Source organism: Aspergillus ambiguus, assembly GCF_047715705.1.
Source record: "Aspergillus ambiguus strain CBS 117.58 unplaced genomic scaffold BDV59scaffold_57, whole genome shotgun sequence".
NCBI lineage: Eukaryota > Fungi > Ascomycota > Eurotiomycetes > Eurotiales > Aspergillaceae > Aspergillus > Aspergillus ambiguus.
In genome coordinates, this window is record NW_027395570.1 from 80955 (window position 1) to 93409 (window position 12455).

General features: G+C 49.6%; 3 protein-coding genes across 3 annotated transcripts; all 3 read right to left on the reverse strand.

The window, feature by feature from the left end:
• Positions 1-25: 25 nt before the first annotated feature.
• Positions 26-3286, reverse strand: BDV59DRAFT_206192 (uncharacterized protein; the record flags this gene model as incomplete). Its single annotated transcript, XM_073694759.1, has 7 exons — positions 26-700; positions 762-1074; positions 1144-1334; positions 1382-1414; positions 1472-1764; positions 1822-2010; positions 2170-3286. 7 exons carry the CDS (start codon positions 3284-3286, stop codon positions 26-28), a joined length of 2811 nt encoding a protein of 936 aa, XP_073543134.1.
• A 522-nt stretch (positions 3287-3808) lies between these two features.
• On the reverse strand, positions 3809-4786 carry BDV59DRAFT_211173 (uncharacterized protein). The gene has a single exon (XM_073695747.1). It carries the CDS (start codon positions 4772-4774, stop codon positions 3860-3862), a length of 915 nt encoding a protein of 304 aa, XP_073543135.1. The 5' UTR covers positions 4775-4786; the 3' UTR covers positions 3809-3859.
• A 2018-nt stretch (positions 4787-6804) lies between these two features.
• On the reverse strand, positions 6805-7082 carry BDV59DRAFT_188726 (uncharacterized protein; the record flags this gene model as incomplete). The annotated part of the gene is made up of 1 exon (XM_073691484.1): positions 6805-7082. A coding segment is annotated over one exon (160 nt), but the record flags the coding sequence as incomplete, so codon positions are not given.
• Positions 7083-12455: the final 5373 nt, after the last annotated feature.

The window sequence follows — 12455 nt, forward strand, 5'->3', positions numbered from 1 at the left end:
AACCCTGCGTGATACGCAGGTATGGTCATGGATTAAATCCGGCTTCCAATACCTCTTGAGGCACGAGCTGGTTGACTATCTTGCCCAAGTGCTCCTTCTGATAGTCGTGGTCATCTTCGTCGTCACCCTTTAGGATGAGGTTCGGACGCACGAAACAATTGGATGCAGATAGATCCCCCGGGGCCTTTTTCGCCAGAATTTTGAACACCTTTCTCATCCCATGATGCCTCGCCACAATATCTAATGCCTTTTTGGCATTGTCAGCATCTCTGTCATGTTTTCGGCACTCTTTATTACATTTGAGCGACAGGAGCACCAAAGCCGCAAGTCCAGCTGCAATGGCAGTGGCAAACGAGCTACCCTTAGCCTCACCGACATAAACATTTTCTGCAAGCAAGTTTTCGCCGGGAAGCATGAAGTCGGCGTTGGACAGAGTGTTTTGTGCTGAGACATCGCCCCACTCTGTCGCCGAGCAGATCTTGATTACTCCTGGCAGACTGACTGGGCCGAATTTTGACAATGGAATGTTGGGCCCCCGGTCAGGATGCGAACAAAAGAGGATTGCTTTGTTTTCCTGGACGACTTTTTGCACCAGGGTTGCGAAGGCGTCCTTTTCGGAATCCGTCTCACCTTCCTCTATTTCATATGTCCAGCTCATGGAGATAATCTCTGCGCCCCTGTCCAAGGCGTATTGAAGCGCCTAGTATTCCATTCCTTAGCGTGATGGTCTCGAGAGGCATGGATGGCTGCAGGGAACTTACTTTCGTGCATGAACTGATGGTAAATGGCTGTTTACTATCAACACGACGTGAGTCGTCCAGGCGGCAGATAAGTAGATCCGCAAAGGGGCAGATATCTCGCACGAACCGGGCCATTGCCGTGCCGTGCTCACAAGGCCCGATGAACCAGTCTTGCTCTGGGTGAAACGATTTTCCATCTTGGTTCGCAGCCTCAAAGACGTCTAGTCTAGACCCGGTGTCAAGAATGGCGACTTTGACGTTGGCTTTTTGATAGAGCCTCGACATAAAATCTTTGTATCCCTTGAGCTCACTGATCCATTCCATTGATTTGGGCCTATTCAAACCCCTTGATCAGCACATTGAACAACGTTCTTATACGGATATGGAGCCTTATCTGACTTACATGGGGCGGTTTTCTGCTGATGTAGGTTCTGGTCGCGTGCTAGATGTACCAGCTTGCTTGGACTCCGACACCTGAACTTGATTCAATGGGACAATGGGAGCATCGAAGTAGGAGAGATTTTTGCAACGTCTCCGTATCTGGGCTTCGAATTCCTCCTTATAGTTCTCGCAGTCTTCTGCGTCCGCGTCATTCTAAAAGCGGTTAATTATCAGTAGACTCAAGAATAAGAATTTGTTACCTGTGGACAAATCTCGACGACCAATTTCTCTAGCTTTTGTTTGCCAGATCAGCTGGGCACGCGGCCACTACTTACCAAGAGTGGACTCACCTTTGATAGCTTTGCGATTCCTGTTTCAGAGGCCCAGCTTCTTAGGACAGCAGTATTTCCGCGAGAGTAAAGGTATACCTCCCTTGCGGCAGGGGCTGCCTCAAAAATTGTCTCGCTGCAGAGGTCGAACTTCTTCCACTTCCACGTCACAACGTGAAAGTTGGTATGATCCGGACTAATTCCCTTGAAGCACTTTCGGATAGCCCTGTTGGTGTGAGGTTGCTCTCCATCGTCGTCGACGTCCACTGTCAAGATCTCTTCCACGCCTTCCATCCGCAGCCACTCGAATAACTCTATATATGGATCACACTCTCCTGTGAGAGAAGGTTGTACATTGTCAGGAGACTCACCATCTTCGGGAGACTCGTTATCTGGCGTAGTTGTCGCAGGCCTGTTAGCCGGTTTGGGGTTCCAGTATGGAAGCTTGACGTAGCCCAGGACAGTCTCGAATTTGATCCCCGATCGGAACCTCAGCCGACTGACATACTTGCTGTTCAGGATGTTGGTCTCTCCGCTGAGACTCAGGTAAATGCGTTTCGCTGTTCCGTGTATCAGAAGAGGTAGTGGTGGCAACCTGGGAATCTCACCAGCTATGATGTCTGGATATAGGATGTCCGTTTTATCTGTCCATTTATTGTCCCATTCCAGTTCCTGGTCGTTCTCCCGGGGCTTCGGCTCCCTATACTCTATGCACTTACGTTTCAGATACCTCTCTAAGTCTGCAAGGTTCCCATGTGTGCTAGAGTGTACGCTGGACTTTTCGCTCAGCAGCTGGAACAAGGTCTTGGGTTTGTTGTTGATCGTAAATTTGGAAAATACGGAGGCCGGAGAACGGTTAACCATAAGCTTTATGGTATCACATAGTTTCGGAAGGTCTAGACTGCCTTTGTCGATAATGTTGATCGCCATTTGTATTGGAGTAAGTTGGCCCAAGGTCGACCTGACAAAGACTTCGTCGGGGCAGAGATCAAGAATGGTACTGAAGCTCCCCAGCTGAATTCTGTTGCAGGAGGAGGCAAAGTTTCTGTCTGAAATAAGATTCTTAAAGAATTCGCGTGCCTGCTCGACGGGACCCAGGACCGCTTGGAGGACATTTCGCAGTTCTCTGTCCTTCTCAACTATGGCGTTGATATTCATACCCGCAGTCAGACAGACATTATTTTCATCCACAGCGTTCGGTTCTGGAGGGGGCGTGATGGTACCGCTAGTATCACCTTCCAGTGTGTTGGTCCTCATGGTAAAGTGTCTTTGGAGCCCGTGAGGAATTGCGTTTCTTACTGGACAACTCGTGCCCCGATTGCACGATTGATCATGCGTCTCTAGAGTGGCCCCCGAAGCTTTGGACAGCAAGAGATCAAACACACGGAACAGGATCGACGTCCGTGACCTTGCGGCCTCTATCAAAGGCACGGTCTTGAAAGCCTCCTGCGTCAAAAGTTGTGGTTTTTGCAATACCATCTCCTCAATATACTGCAGGACTTCGTCGGATAGCTTGTCCTCGTCCAATTTATTAATGCGATGCAGCAGTGTGAAATCATCGTCATCAATCTCCAGCTTTGCTTCTTCAAATCTGGCTCGGTATAAGTTGGTGGCATTTTCAAAATCGATGCAGTCGATAATCTCCCTGTGTATGTTGCCAAACTGTCTTCGTCTTTGCCGGTGGTCCTGCTTCTGCCCCGTCTTGGGGTATCCTCTGTGCTTCCTGTTCTGCCCATCTTCTTCTTGTTTGATATCTCTCTGTCCCTTCTCGTTATCTTTGTCTGTTATCCGTTGTTCATTTCTGCTCTTCTGGGGGATTCTGGCCTCAACATGCATTTTGAACGAAGTACTTCCGAGTTTCGTTCACCAGTGGATGGGTATGTAGTGTTACAGCATGATTTCAGTACAAAGCCCCAGGTAGGCAGTCTGATAACCTCTATTTTAGATAATCAAGCCTTTAAACTGGATCTGACATATTGGTTTTGTGGTTGTCTATGTTGTGTCACGGCCTTGCGGGCATACGTGGCCTCGAATTTGTTGAGTCTTCACGAAACAATACGTGCTTCGATTTATATAATTGGATAACGCGCTGCAAGCCACGCCGCCTCCTCGGAGATGACCGGAGCCTATTTCCATTATCTGCTACAATAACGCTGCAGGTGCCTTCACAGTTGCGCAGGGTTTAAGTAAAATTCGGGAGCTGAAACATTGACACCATAGGTCAACCACTGCAATGTAGATGGGATTCTCTTCTATTCAAGAGACCAATCATATCCAGACAACTTCTGCCGTGCTACCAGCCCCGCTGAAGCATGCATGAGGAATACGAGTTGGCTTACAATGATGAGGCTAGACATTGGCAAGATGAGGATATGGATTGACACACTAACGACAGGGATCAAACGCCGTCTAGACGGTCAGAACGGTGGTACACAATACTCCAGCCAGCCCATCAAGTTTTACTGCATTGAGCTGGTTTGCATCAATATTCTCGCGTAATTTTGCTTCCATTACGTCTCCCAGAGTGGGCGGCCGCAGATACTGCACCCCGGGCTTGAACCGGACCGGCCCGTTTGGTGGAGATAAGCCAGAAATATTTCGCACCCCCCTGAAGAGATTGTACTTAAAGTCCGCCTTGGCTGTCATATTCACCGAAGCCATAAAGGTATCAGTCTTACTCTTGCGTCTTAGAAGGACGGCTGCGCGGAAGTCCGTGACGATGGCGGACTCTGCAGCGTGGTTCTCACTAATGGTCAGACGAATAGCGTTGTTGGGCCCCATGTATCGCACTTTTGTGTCTAGCGTTATCGACCCTGTGAGTGTCGACTTAGCCTCTTTTGAGAAAGCGATTGTTCTTTCCCACCGGAGGACGGTGTGGGCGCCCACATTGGCCATCGCGCCGGCCGTCACATCAGCACCCCCCTCCCCGCCATGCGTATCCTGGACCTCAACGATCGTAGGCTCGCCGAGGGTAAAATTACCGTTCGGCCACAGTGAAATTACCTCCGGGTCGTAGTAAGCGTCGCGTTTCTGTTCGTCTCTGAATGTGATTGTGATCAGAGCGCGCTTGAAACGCCGTTTCTCGTCGAGCCCGTGGAAGCGGAATCCGAAGATAACGAGGGTGGCAGGACCCTTGCCGTCACTTTCGAAACCATGGACTATACGATCAATTCGGGTTTGGAGCTGGAGGTCTTGACAGAGATCGTCGAAGACATCGGGGCGCTGGATCTCATGGCCATCGTCAAGACGGTTTAGGCCGCGCTTCTCAACATGCGTGCTAAGCTGAATCGGTGCGAACGCGAATTCGTCCTTTTCCTCAGACATGGCTCAGTCGTGTTTGATGAGATTTATGGTTCTTCATTGCCCTTGCTGATAAGGAATCTTGTATTTATACACGTCTGAACAGAGAAATGCTGACCATACCACCCTAATGCATGTATCTCAGCCATTGCACGGTTCTCATGTCGGTTCTAGATGTGGCTACAGCATTAGTACAGAACACTTCCCAGACTATAATATGAACAATATGAGGCCTCATGACGCAGGTCTGCGAGGCCGCCACAAATAAGCCGACACAAACATGATATCCCAAACTTAGGAGGCCTCGAAAGGTTGGTCACAATATAACCGTTCATGTCGGACGGCCAATAAGGTGTGCTCCAACAATGCCGTGTAAGCAGCCACATCCCAAAAGCCCTTGAACAAGGCTGTCGCAAAATCCGCGGAGGCCCTCAGCTATTCTCCGAAGTGTATCTCTCTAGGTGCGCTTAGACTGTTACGGGCGGTAGGTCTCCAGCTATCGAGAAACATCTTCTCAATACTAGAAGAACGCTTTAACAAGATTATATCTGGTTATTCTCGGACCTTGTTGTCTATTGACCCTTTCACCATGGCTGGAGCACTCTGGGAGATGAATGGCGGGGAGGGGATGCCGTATTTCAAGTATATTCACCCCTCGGCACACTGTACTTATTTAACCGGTTGATTTAGGATATTTCTCGTTGGTTTCCCAAGAACTCGAACACGGCCTCATTTGGTTCCTATGGTAGAAACGATACAAGACCTTGTTCCTGAAGCAGAAGTTATACGCCACGATATTTTCCGCCGTAGTGGGGTATCAGGTAATGTAATACAGACAGAGAAAGACACGCAAAGCAAAGAAGATCAGGTGGGCGACAGCATATCGGAGGATGAATTCAACGACGCAACCGACCAGGAAGATTCAATGTCTGTTGCAGACGTGGCAGTAGGAGACTTTTTCTCCCCGATATGGATCAGAAACGAAGCGCACTATTTACTGCGGCGGATACAGTGCTATCTGAACCACAACTCGACAATTGCCCCTCACAGACTACTACTCTCCGGTTATGGATTTGGGGGGATTGTCATCCTCCAGGTATGGCAAACTAGGATCCAATATCCCGAAAGTAGCAGAACCTAAAAGCTGCAGGCCGTTGTGATTGCGAATACCAACCCTTTCTTCTACGACATTGCAGCTAGAATCAGTTGCCTAGTTCTTTTTGACACGCCACACAGGCCAACTGGGCGACAGGCATGGGAGGGATTACTCCTGAACCTGATGGAGAAAACCGCCAAACGCTACAGAGGCAGTCTTTCTGGTATACTTTCTCGTCTTGTTGATTCGGTCGCGGCTCTATCACACGCCTTTTCCCAGCACAGGTCCAAGTACGCCGTCACAAGCATTAATTCTGGGTATGATGAAAATATACTGCGTCAAACGAACCCAGGCTGTGATCCTGCAGATTGCGCGATGCTCAGAAGCTTGTTTGGACCAGCTTCTGCGATCACTGGCCGTCATCCAGGTAAGACTACGCGTGGTCTTTGCTAGTAGCAGTTGTATACAAGAGTTTTATAGTAGTTGCTGATGTCACTCCAGCAGTGCAACTGGGCAAGTCTGACGTCTACTTCAGATTCCTGCAGTCACTCTCCCCTTCTCGATGGACCATCTACGAGTACAAGGCACAGGAGAAACATGACGACTTGAACATCCTGAAAACAACCTACCACAAAATTCTCAAGCGCATTCGCTTCGTTGAAGTTTGTGGAAAGTCTATCCAAGTTGTTGCCTCAGAAGGCTACGGTAAATCTGCAATTGTCAACCTCATTGTCCATCATTTGAGGGAACAGGCTCCAATTGTTATAATTGAGAACATTCCAAACCCTGCGACCGAACACCCTGTGACTCTGTATGGGATTTTAATATCGACCCTTCACCAGATCCTGTCACAAAGCCCGTTATGCTTTCACCATATCCGTAACCTGGCGGTCGATATACTGGCCCAAGATGTATGGACAGTAAACACGGTGAGTATTCTGCTCTCTTCCATTCTGATGCGCTCTGTAGGTATGGACTTTGTCTTCGTGATTCACAATTTTGGATCTCCATATTGGTCAGACCAGGTACGGGACTGGTGGTTAGAGATGCGTGAGCATCTCACTAACATGTCCTCCTCAACATGCACGTTCCTCGCCAGCAGTGACAAGCATATAAAGGAGTTTAATAGCCAAAATAAGCACGTTCTGTGTCCAGAAAAGGAGTATGAGACATGCAAACGTCAATTCATCGACGTGAAAGTCTCCCAGCTCCTGGAGAGAACGTACACGATGCATTCTTCGCCTGCAGCTGAGTTCGAAGAAATCCTCAAAAGCATCGTCGTAGAAAAAGCAAATAGGTTCCAAGGATCTCTCAATGAGGTCAGCTCCTTCCTAGTTGATCTCTTTGGAAGGTTCCCGCTTAGTGTTCCATCAGCCATATTGAACGACGTCTGTAGGAAGCCAGTCGACTCACGATCATTTTACCGCTCTCAAGCAGAGCTACTCAACTCGAGTATCTATCCAGAAGTGCAATCGTGGGCCAGAAATACACTATCGTGGATTCAGCTGAGTGTACGACCGCTGAGAATGGACGAGCTTGCTGTTGCAGCCGTCTGCACTCCTGAAACGGACCTTCCGCAGTTGATTGATTACATGCTCATGGACTCGGAGGGAGATATGCGCAAACACATGCAAGGTCTGGTCCGCATTGAGAACGGATATGCTCGGATTGCCAGCCCCCATGTCCGGGATATACTGGATGATTTCGACAATATCAAACCCTGTGACCATGCGGATCTCACTATGACCTGTCTACATTATCTTCGGGTCATTCTTCGCAGCGTCTCAAGTATGGATGAGTGGAAAGTCTGTAAGTCGTACGTGATATCTGGGGGAGACGTATCCGAAAGGCACAAGGACTGGAATAAACCTGTCTTCGAGCTATTGGGCTATGTGGTCCGGCATTGGCCAGATCACTACCGCCGAGTCAAAAACCAGAATTATGGCATGCAGAATGACGTTGTCGCCTTTCTTCAAGACTACGAGATTTCCCGCAAATGGTTTCACCTGTATCTTGCCTGCCACGAACTGCCTCCGGATGTGCTCTTCGATATTCGACAGCCAACGGACAGCAGAACCACCAATTCAGGTACAGAGTGCGAACCCGGAGACACACAGAATGAATATTCTGCAATTGAAATGGCCAGCTTTATTGGTCTGCATGCGATCGTTCGTCTGCTGGATAGTGAACCAAATGAAAAGGAATACCCTCAAGCCCACATACAGCACGGGACACTCGAACACGAGATAACCGTCCTAAACACACAGTCCAAGCTGTACCTGGAATGCGTTATTGCAAATGATGATGCCGAGGAATTGGGAAACCTGCTTGATGCGAACCTGGATATTACGGCCGCGTTCCTTCCTCTACACCTCTCTGCTCTCGCTGGGAGTGTGGAGTGCACCCGGCGGCTCCTCCAGAGTATCACAAGAGAGCCTGAAATTGATAATAATGGCCGAACAGCTATCCATATGGCAGCAGCCTGTGGAAGTTGCAATGTACTCCGAGTCCTAATTGGCGATGAGCGAAAAGACAGCAGATTCGCCGCGATGGTCGACCACAAGGACAGCAACTCAGAAACCGCGCTACTACTTGCAACGCGGATGGGAAATGCTGACGCTGCGAAGTTTCTGGCAGGCTTTTCTGGCGGTTCATGTCTCAAAATTCCTGACCAGGACGGTAGGACCCCGATTCATCATGCCATTTTGAATTGTCCGGAGGTTGTCGAGACCTTTCTTACGGCTTGCCCAAGCAGCCTTATCAAGAAGGATGACGAAGGATTTACACCGCTGCATATTGCTGCACGTGTTGGCTGTGTGCATGCGGTACATGATATTTTGCACGCAGCGGAGCGATCGCAATGTTTCGAAGTTGCCGAAGCCGAAGATAACCAGGGCCGATGGCCACTACACTGGGCAGCAGCAAACGGACATATCGAGGTAGTGGACATGCTGCTAGAAACTGAACATGGCTTGCAGGACAATAATTCGGCCATAGGCGTTTTGGAGCTGGCAGCAGAGCTAGCGGCTAGAATGGGGCACTTGGAAATTTTGGAGACCTTGGCCGACCGGGATCCTGACATTAAGCATCACCTTCCGCGGCTCCTGACTAAAGCTGCAGAGAACGGGCAGCTCACGATTGTTCAGTACCTCACATCTATAGATGGATCCATTGATGTGGACGGCAGTGAAGAATTGCGGCCGCTCGCGCTCGCCGCATCGAAGGGGTACAGAGCTGTGGTTCAATCCTTGATTGATCGTGGCGCGAATATCGGGTTACCTGACTCTGACGGACGCACGCCTCTGATTCTAGCTTCGAAAAACGGTCATGATAGCGTTGTCAAGGTTCTTCTAGAGCATGGGCTGGCTGGTGATAAAGAAGCGGCTGGATTGGTATATCTCAATGCGCCAGAAACATCGAATAGATATACGGCCTTACATCATGCTGCTTGCGCAGGAAGCGCCGGGATTATCAGGTTCCTTCTAAATAAAGGTGCGGACCCCAATGTACGCAGCGACTTACTAGAGACTCCTCTCCATCTCGTCATCTCGGAAAAAAATGCTACTCCTAATTGTGAAGCCGCAGAGCTCCTGTTAGCTGCCGGTGCCGACGTCGATGCAGCGGACATTCAGAGACAGACCCCTCTACACATGGCGACACGCTGTGAAGATGTGCAGATGATTCGGACTTTGATGGACTACAAAGCAAGTCTTTTTGTGACCGATGCTGAGGGAAATAGCCCAGTATACGAGGCCGTAACTCGGAAAAACATTCCCTTACTACAGGAGATTTTTAGAAAGCCCATTTCCAGAGATGACGCGTGGGAGGGGGCAAGAACGGCCATTCAGGCTTGCACAAACGATAGTGTGGCCATAGACGTAGCCATCTTCCTCGTCAAGATGGCGCTCGACGGGGGAATGGAACGCGATTCGCGTGAACGAACCTTTCTTCATGTCGCTGCACGACACGGGCCCCCTGAACTCATAGAACCACTGCGTGACCTTGACCTAGATGTCAACGCACTAGACGACAAGCTCCGAACCCCCTTATTCGTTGCTGTTTATCACGGGAGATCGGACGTCGTACACAGTTTGGCACGCTTGCATGGTGCTACAGATTTACCAGGAAAGTCCGGTGACGCGCCATTATATACTGCCTCTCACAGAGGTGATGTAAAGACATGCGAGGTCCTACTGAAGGCTGGTGCGGCAGTGGATGCACGTGGGCGTCTGGGGTCGACAGCTCTATACACTGCGGCTTATTCGGGACATAGTGCAATTGTTAAGATGCTCCTCGACCATGGTGCAGACCCCAATATGCAACGGGAAGGCGACTGGTCTCCTCTTCACGCCGCATCTGACCATTTTTCCATCACCGAAATGCTGATAGACAAAGGGGCCATCCTGGATTACCAGAAAGAAGACTTGTGGGCTCCAATACACATGTCAGCCAGTTGGGGATATGAGGACATAGTCAAGCTTCTGCTTGAAAAAGGAGCAGATCCAAATAGTGAGACAGACACGGGGTATACCCCGCTCCATCTTGCCGTTGGAAGGGGTCATGTGAACGTTGTTAAAGTGCTGTTGAAGCATACAGGCAACAATACAGTTGATTTCACAAAGCGTGTGCCGGGGGGACTAGAGCCCATCCATCTGGCGGCACAGCACGACACAGGCGAAGAAATGTTCCGCTTGCTCCTCGAATGTGGCCTCAATATCAAAGCAAAAACTGACGACGGTCAATCTTGTCTAGACGTGTCTATTGCCGCCCATGCCCACATGTCCCTGGAGGCCATTCTCACCGTAGTGGAGTGGCACATTGAGGAGCTGGTACCAATATACTGGACAGCAGTTGAACAGGCGGGTATCTGCCCCGAGTGCCTTCAAATTATTACCGACAAGAACCCTCTCCTGGTAGGTCAGGAGTCATCAGAGGGTTTAAATGCCCTAGAAGTATACGTGCGAAGCGAGAGACCAGCATACGAAAACGAGTTTGCGCTCTCGACATTCATCGATATTGGAATAAACCCCTTCCGCCCTCAACCTGGATTTACTCAGTCTACATTTGAGCTTGCTGTTATCTCAAAACGCAAAGTAAATGCGGAGTTCCTGTTACGGTGCTTTAAGGAATTCAATGAACCTCGATATATGAGTCTCGGGTTCAAGGAGTTGCGGATTGTCACCGAGTTTGACGAAAAGGAACACTGGTCGGCCTTGCAGGACCATCGAGATGACATTGAAGATGAGACCGATGACGATGGTTGGAACATGAATCACTTCTTGTACCAATCAGAGCCTAGAGTGGCATTTGCGAAGTGTAGACGGTCTGGAGTGGACAGACCGACTAGAACGCCAACCTCTCTGGTTCGTCCTGCCCTGTGGCGATCTAGTAACCAGGACCTAGAGGCCCGTTATCAGATTTTAGAAGGCGGTTTAGAGGCCACGTTCGAAAGTGAGTCAAATCCTCCCTCTGCATCGTGTTTTTCATATTAATCGTCCCCCGCGATAACTTTTTCTTCTCATTTATAGGCAACTTCAATGATGAGGACCGCATCTGCCTATCCCTTAGAGCTGACCACCCTTTTCCACCGAGACTCAAGGGAACTGTGGCTCCTTATTTTGAGATCAAGATGGAAAAGTCGGATCCGTCGGAGTCCAAGCTGCCAATTGTTGCCATTGGCTTCGCCGGCGAATTTACCAGCTTACAGTATGCTCTCCCAGGATGGAATGCGTGGTCGGTGGGCTATCACGGAGATGATGCCGGTATATTCGAGGAGAACGCGAGCGCAGAGCTCGTTTTGGCAAAGGCAAAGACCTATGGTTATGAACAGACGGTTGGCTGCGGGATTGATTATAACCGCGAAGAATACTTCTTTACTCTAGATGGGGAAGTAGTCGGTAGGTTTTTATGGGCTGATATTTTCGTTTAACAAGCAATTACTTATGTTGTTCATATAGTCAAAAGACCTTCGAAGATGATCTTTCGCAAGCTATACCCGTGTATCGGCCACCAGGCAGCATCCGTCAGGCTCAAAGTCAACTTCGGCGCAGCCGAATTTCTCTGGAAAGGGGCAAAGGATCTCGTTCCTACTCCTGTTCCTGCTCCAACAAATAACCCTTCCGTTTCAATCTCAGATGCCAGTCTGATGCCACCTCCATCCCGACCCAGACGGACCTTTACAGACGAATTCAGAATCTCTAGTCCTGACCCTGCCCCGAGTCCCAGATTTAGCGGCAGTCATAGTCATAGTCGCAGCCGCAGTCGCAGTCACAGTCGAAGCCGCGAGAGAAGGAGCTTTGTGATTACTGAAGATGAGAGCGTCAGGTGGAGGCGGCGGCGGCCGAGCAGGGGATTCAGTGCCAGTTTAGATCAAAGCTCCCCGACAAGTCCATCTTCCCTCCATTACACGGTGTTTGATGAGGAGCCGGAAGCCGGGACGTTTCATATCAAGCGCGCTACCCGGGACCATTAATTTTTGGTCTTTGTCCTGTATCTGGCTGGGTTAGGTCAGCGATGGGAATGATGGAGGTATATGATGTACCATTCGACAAACACTCACGCACTGTCAATATATGGGGGCTTCTCACGTAACTGACCATCACGTTAAGG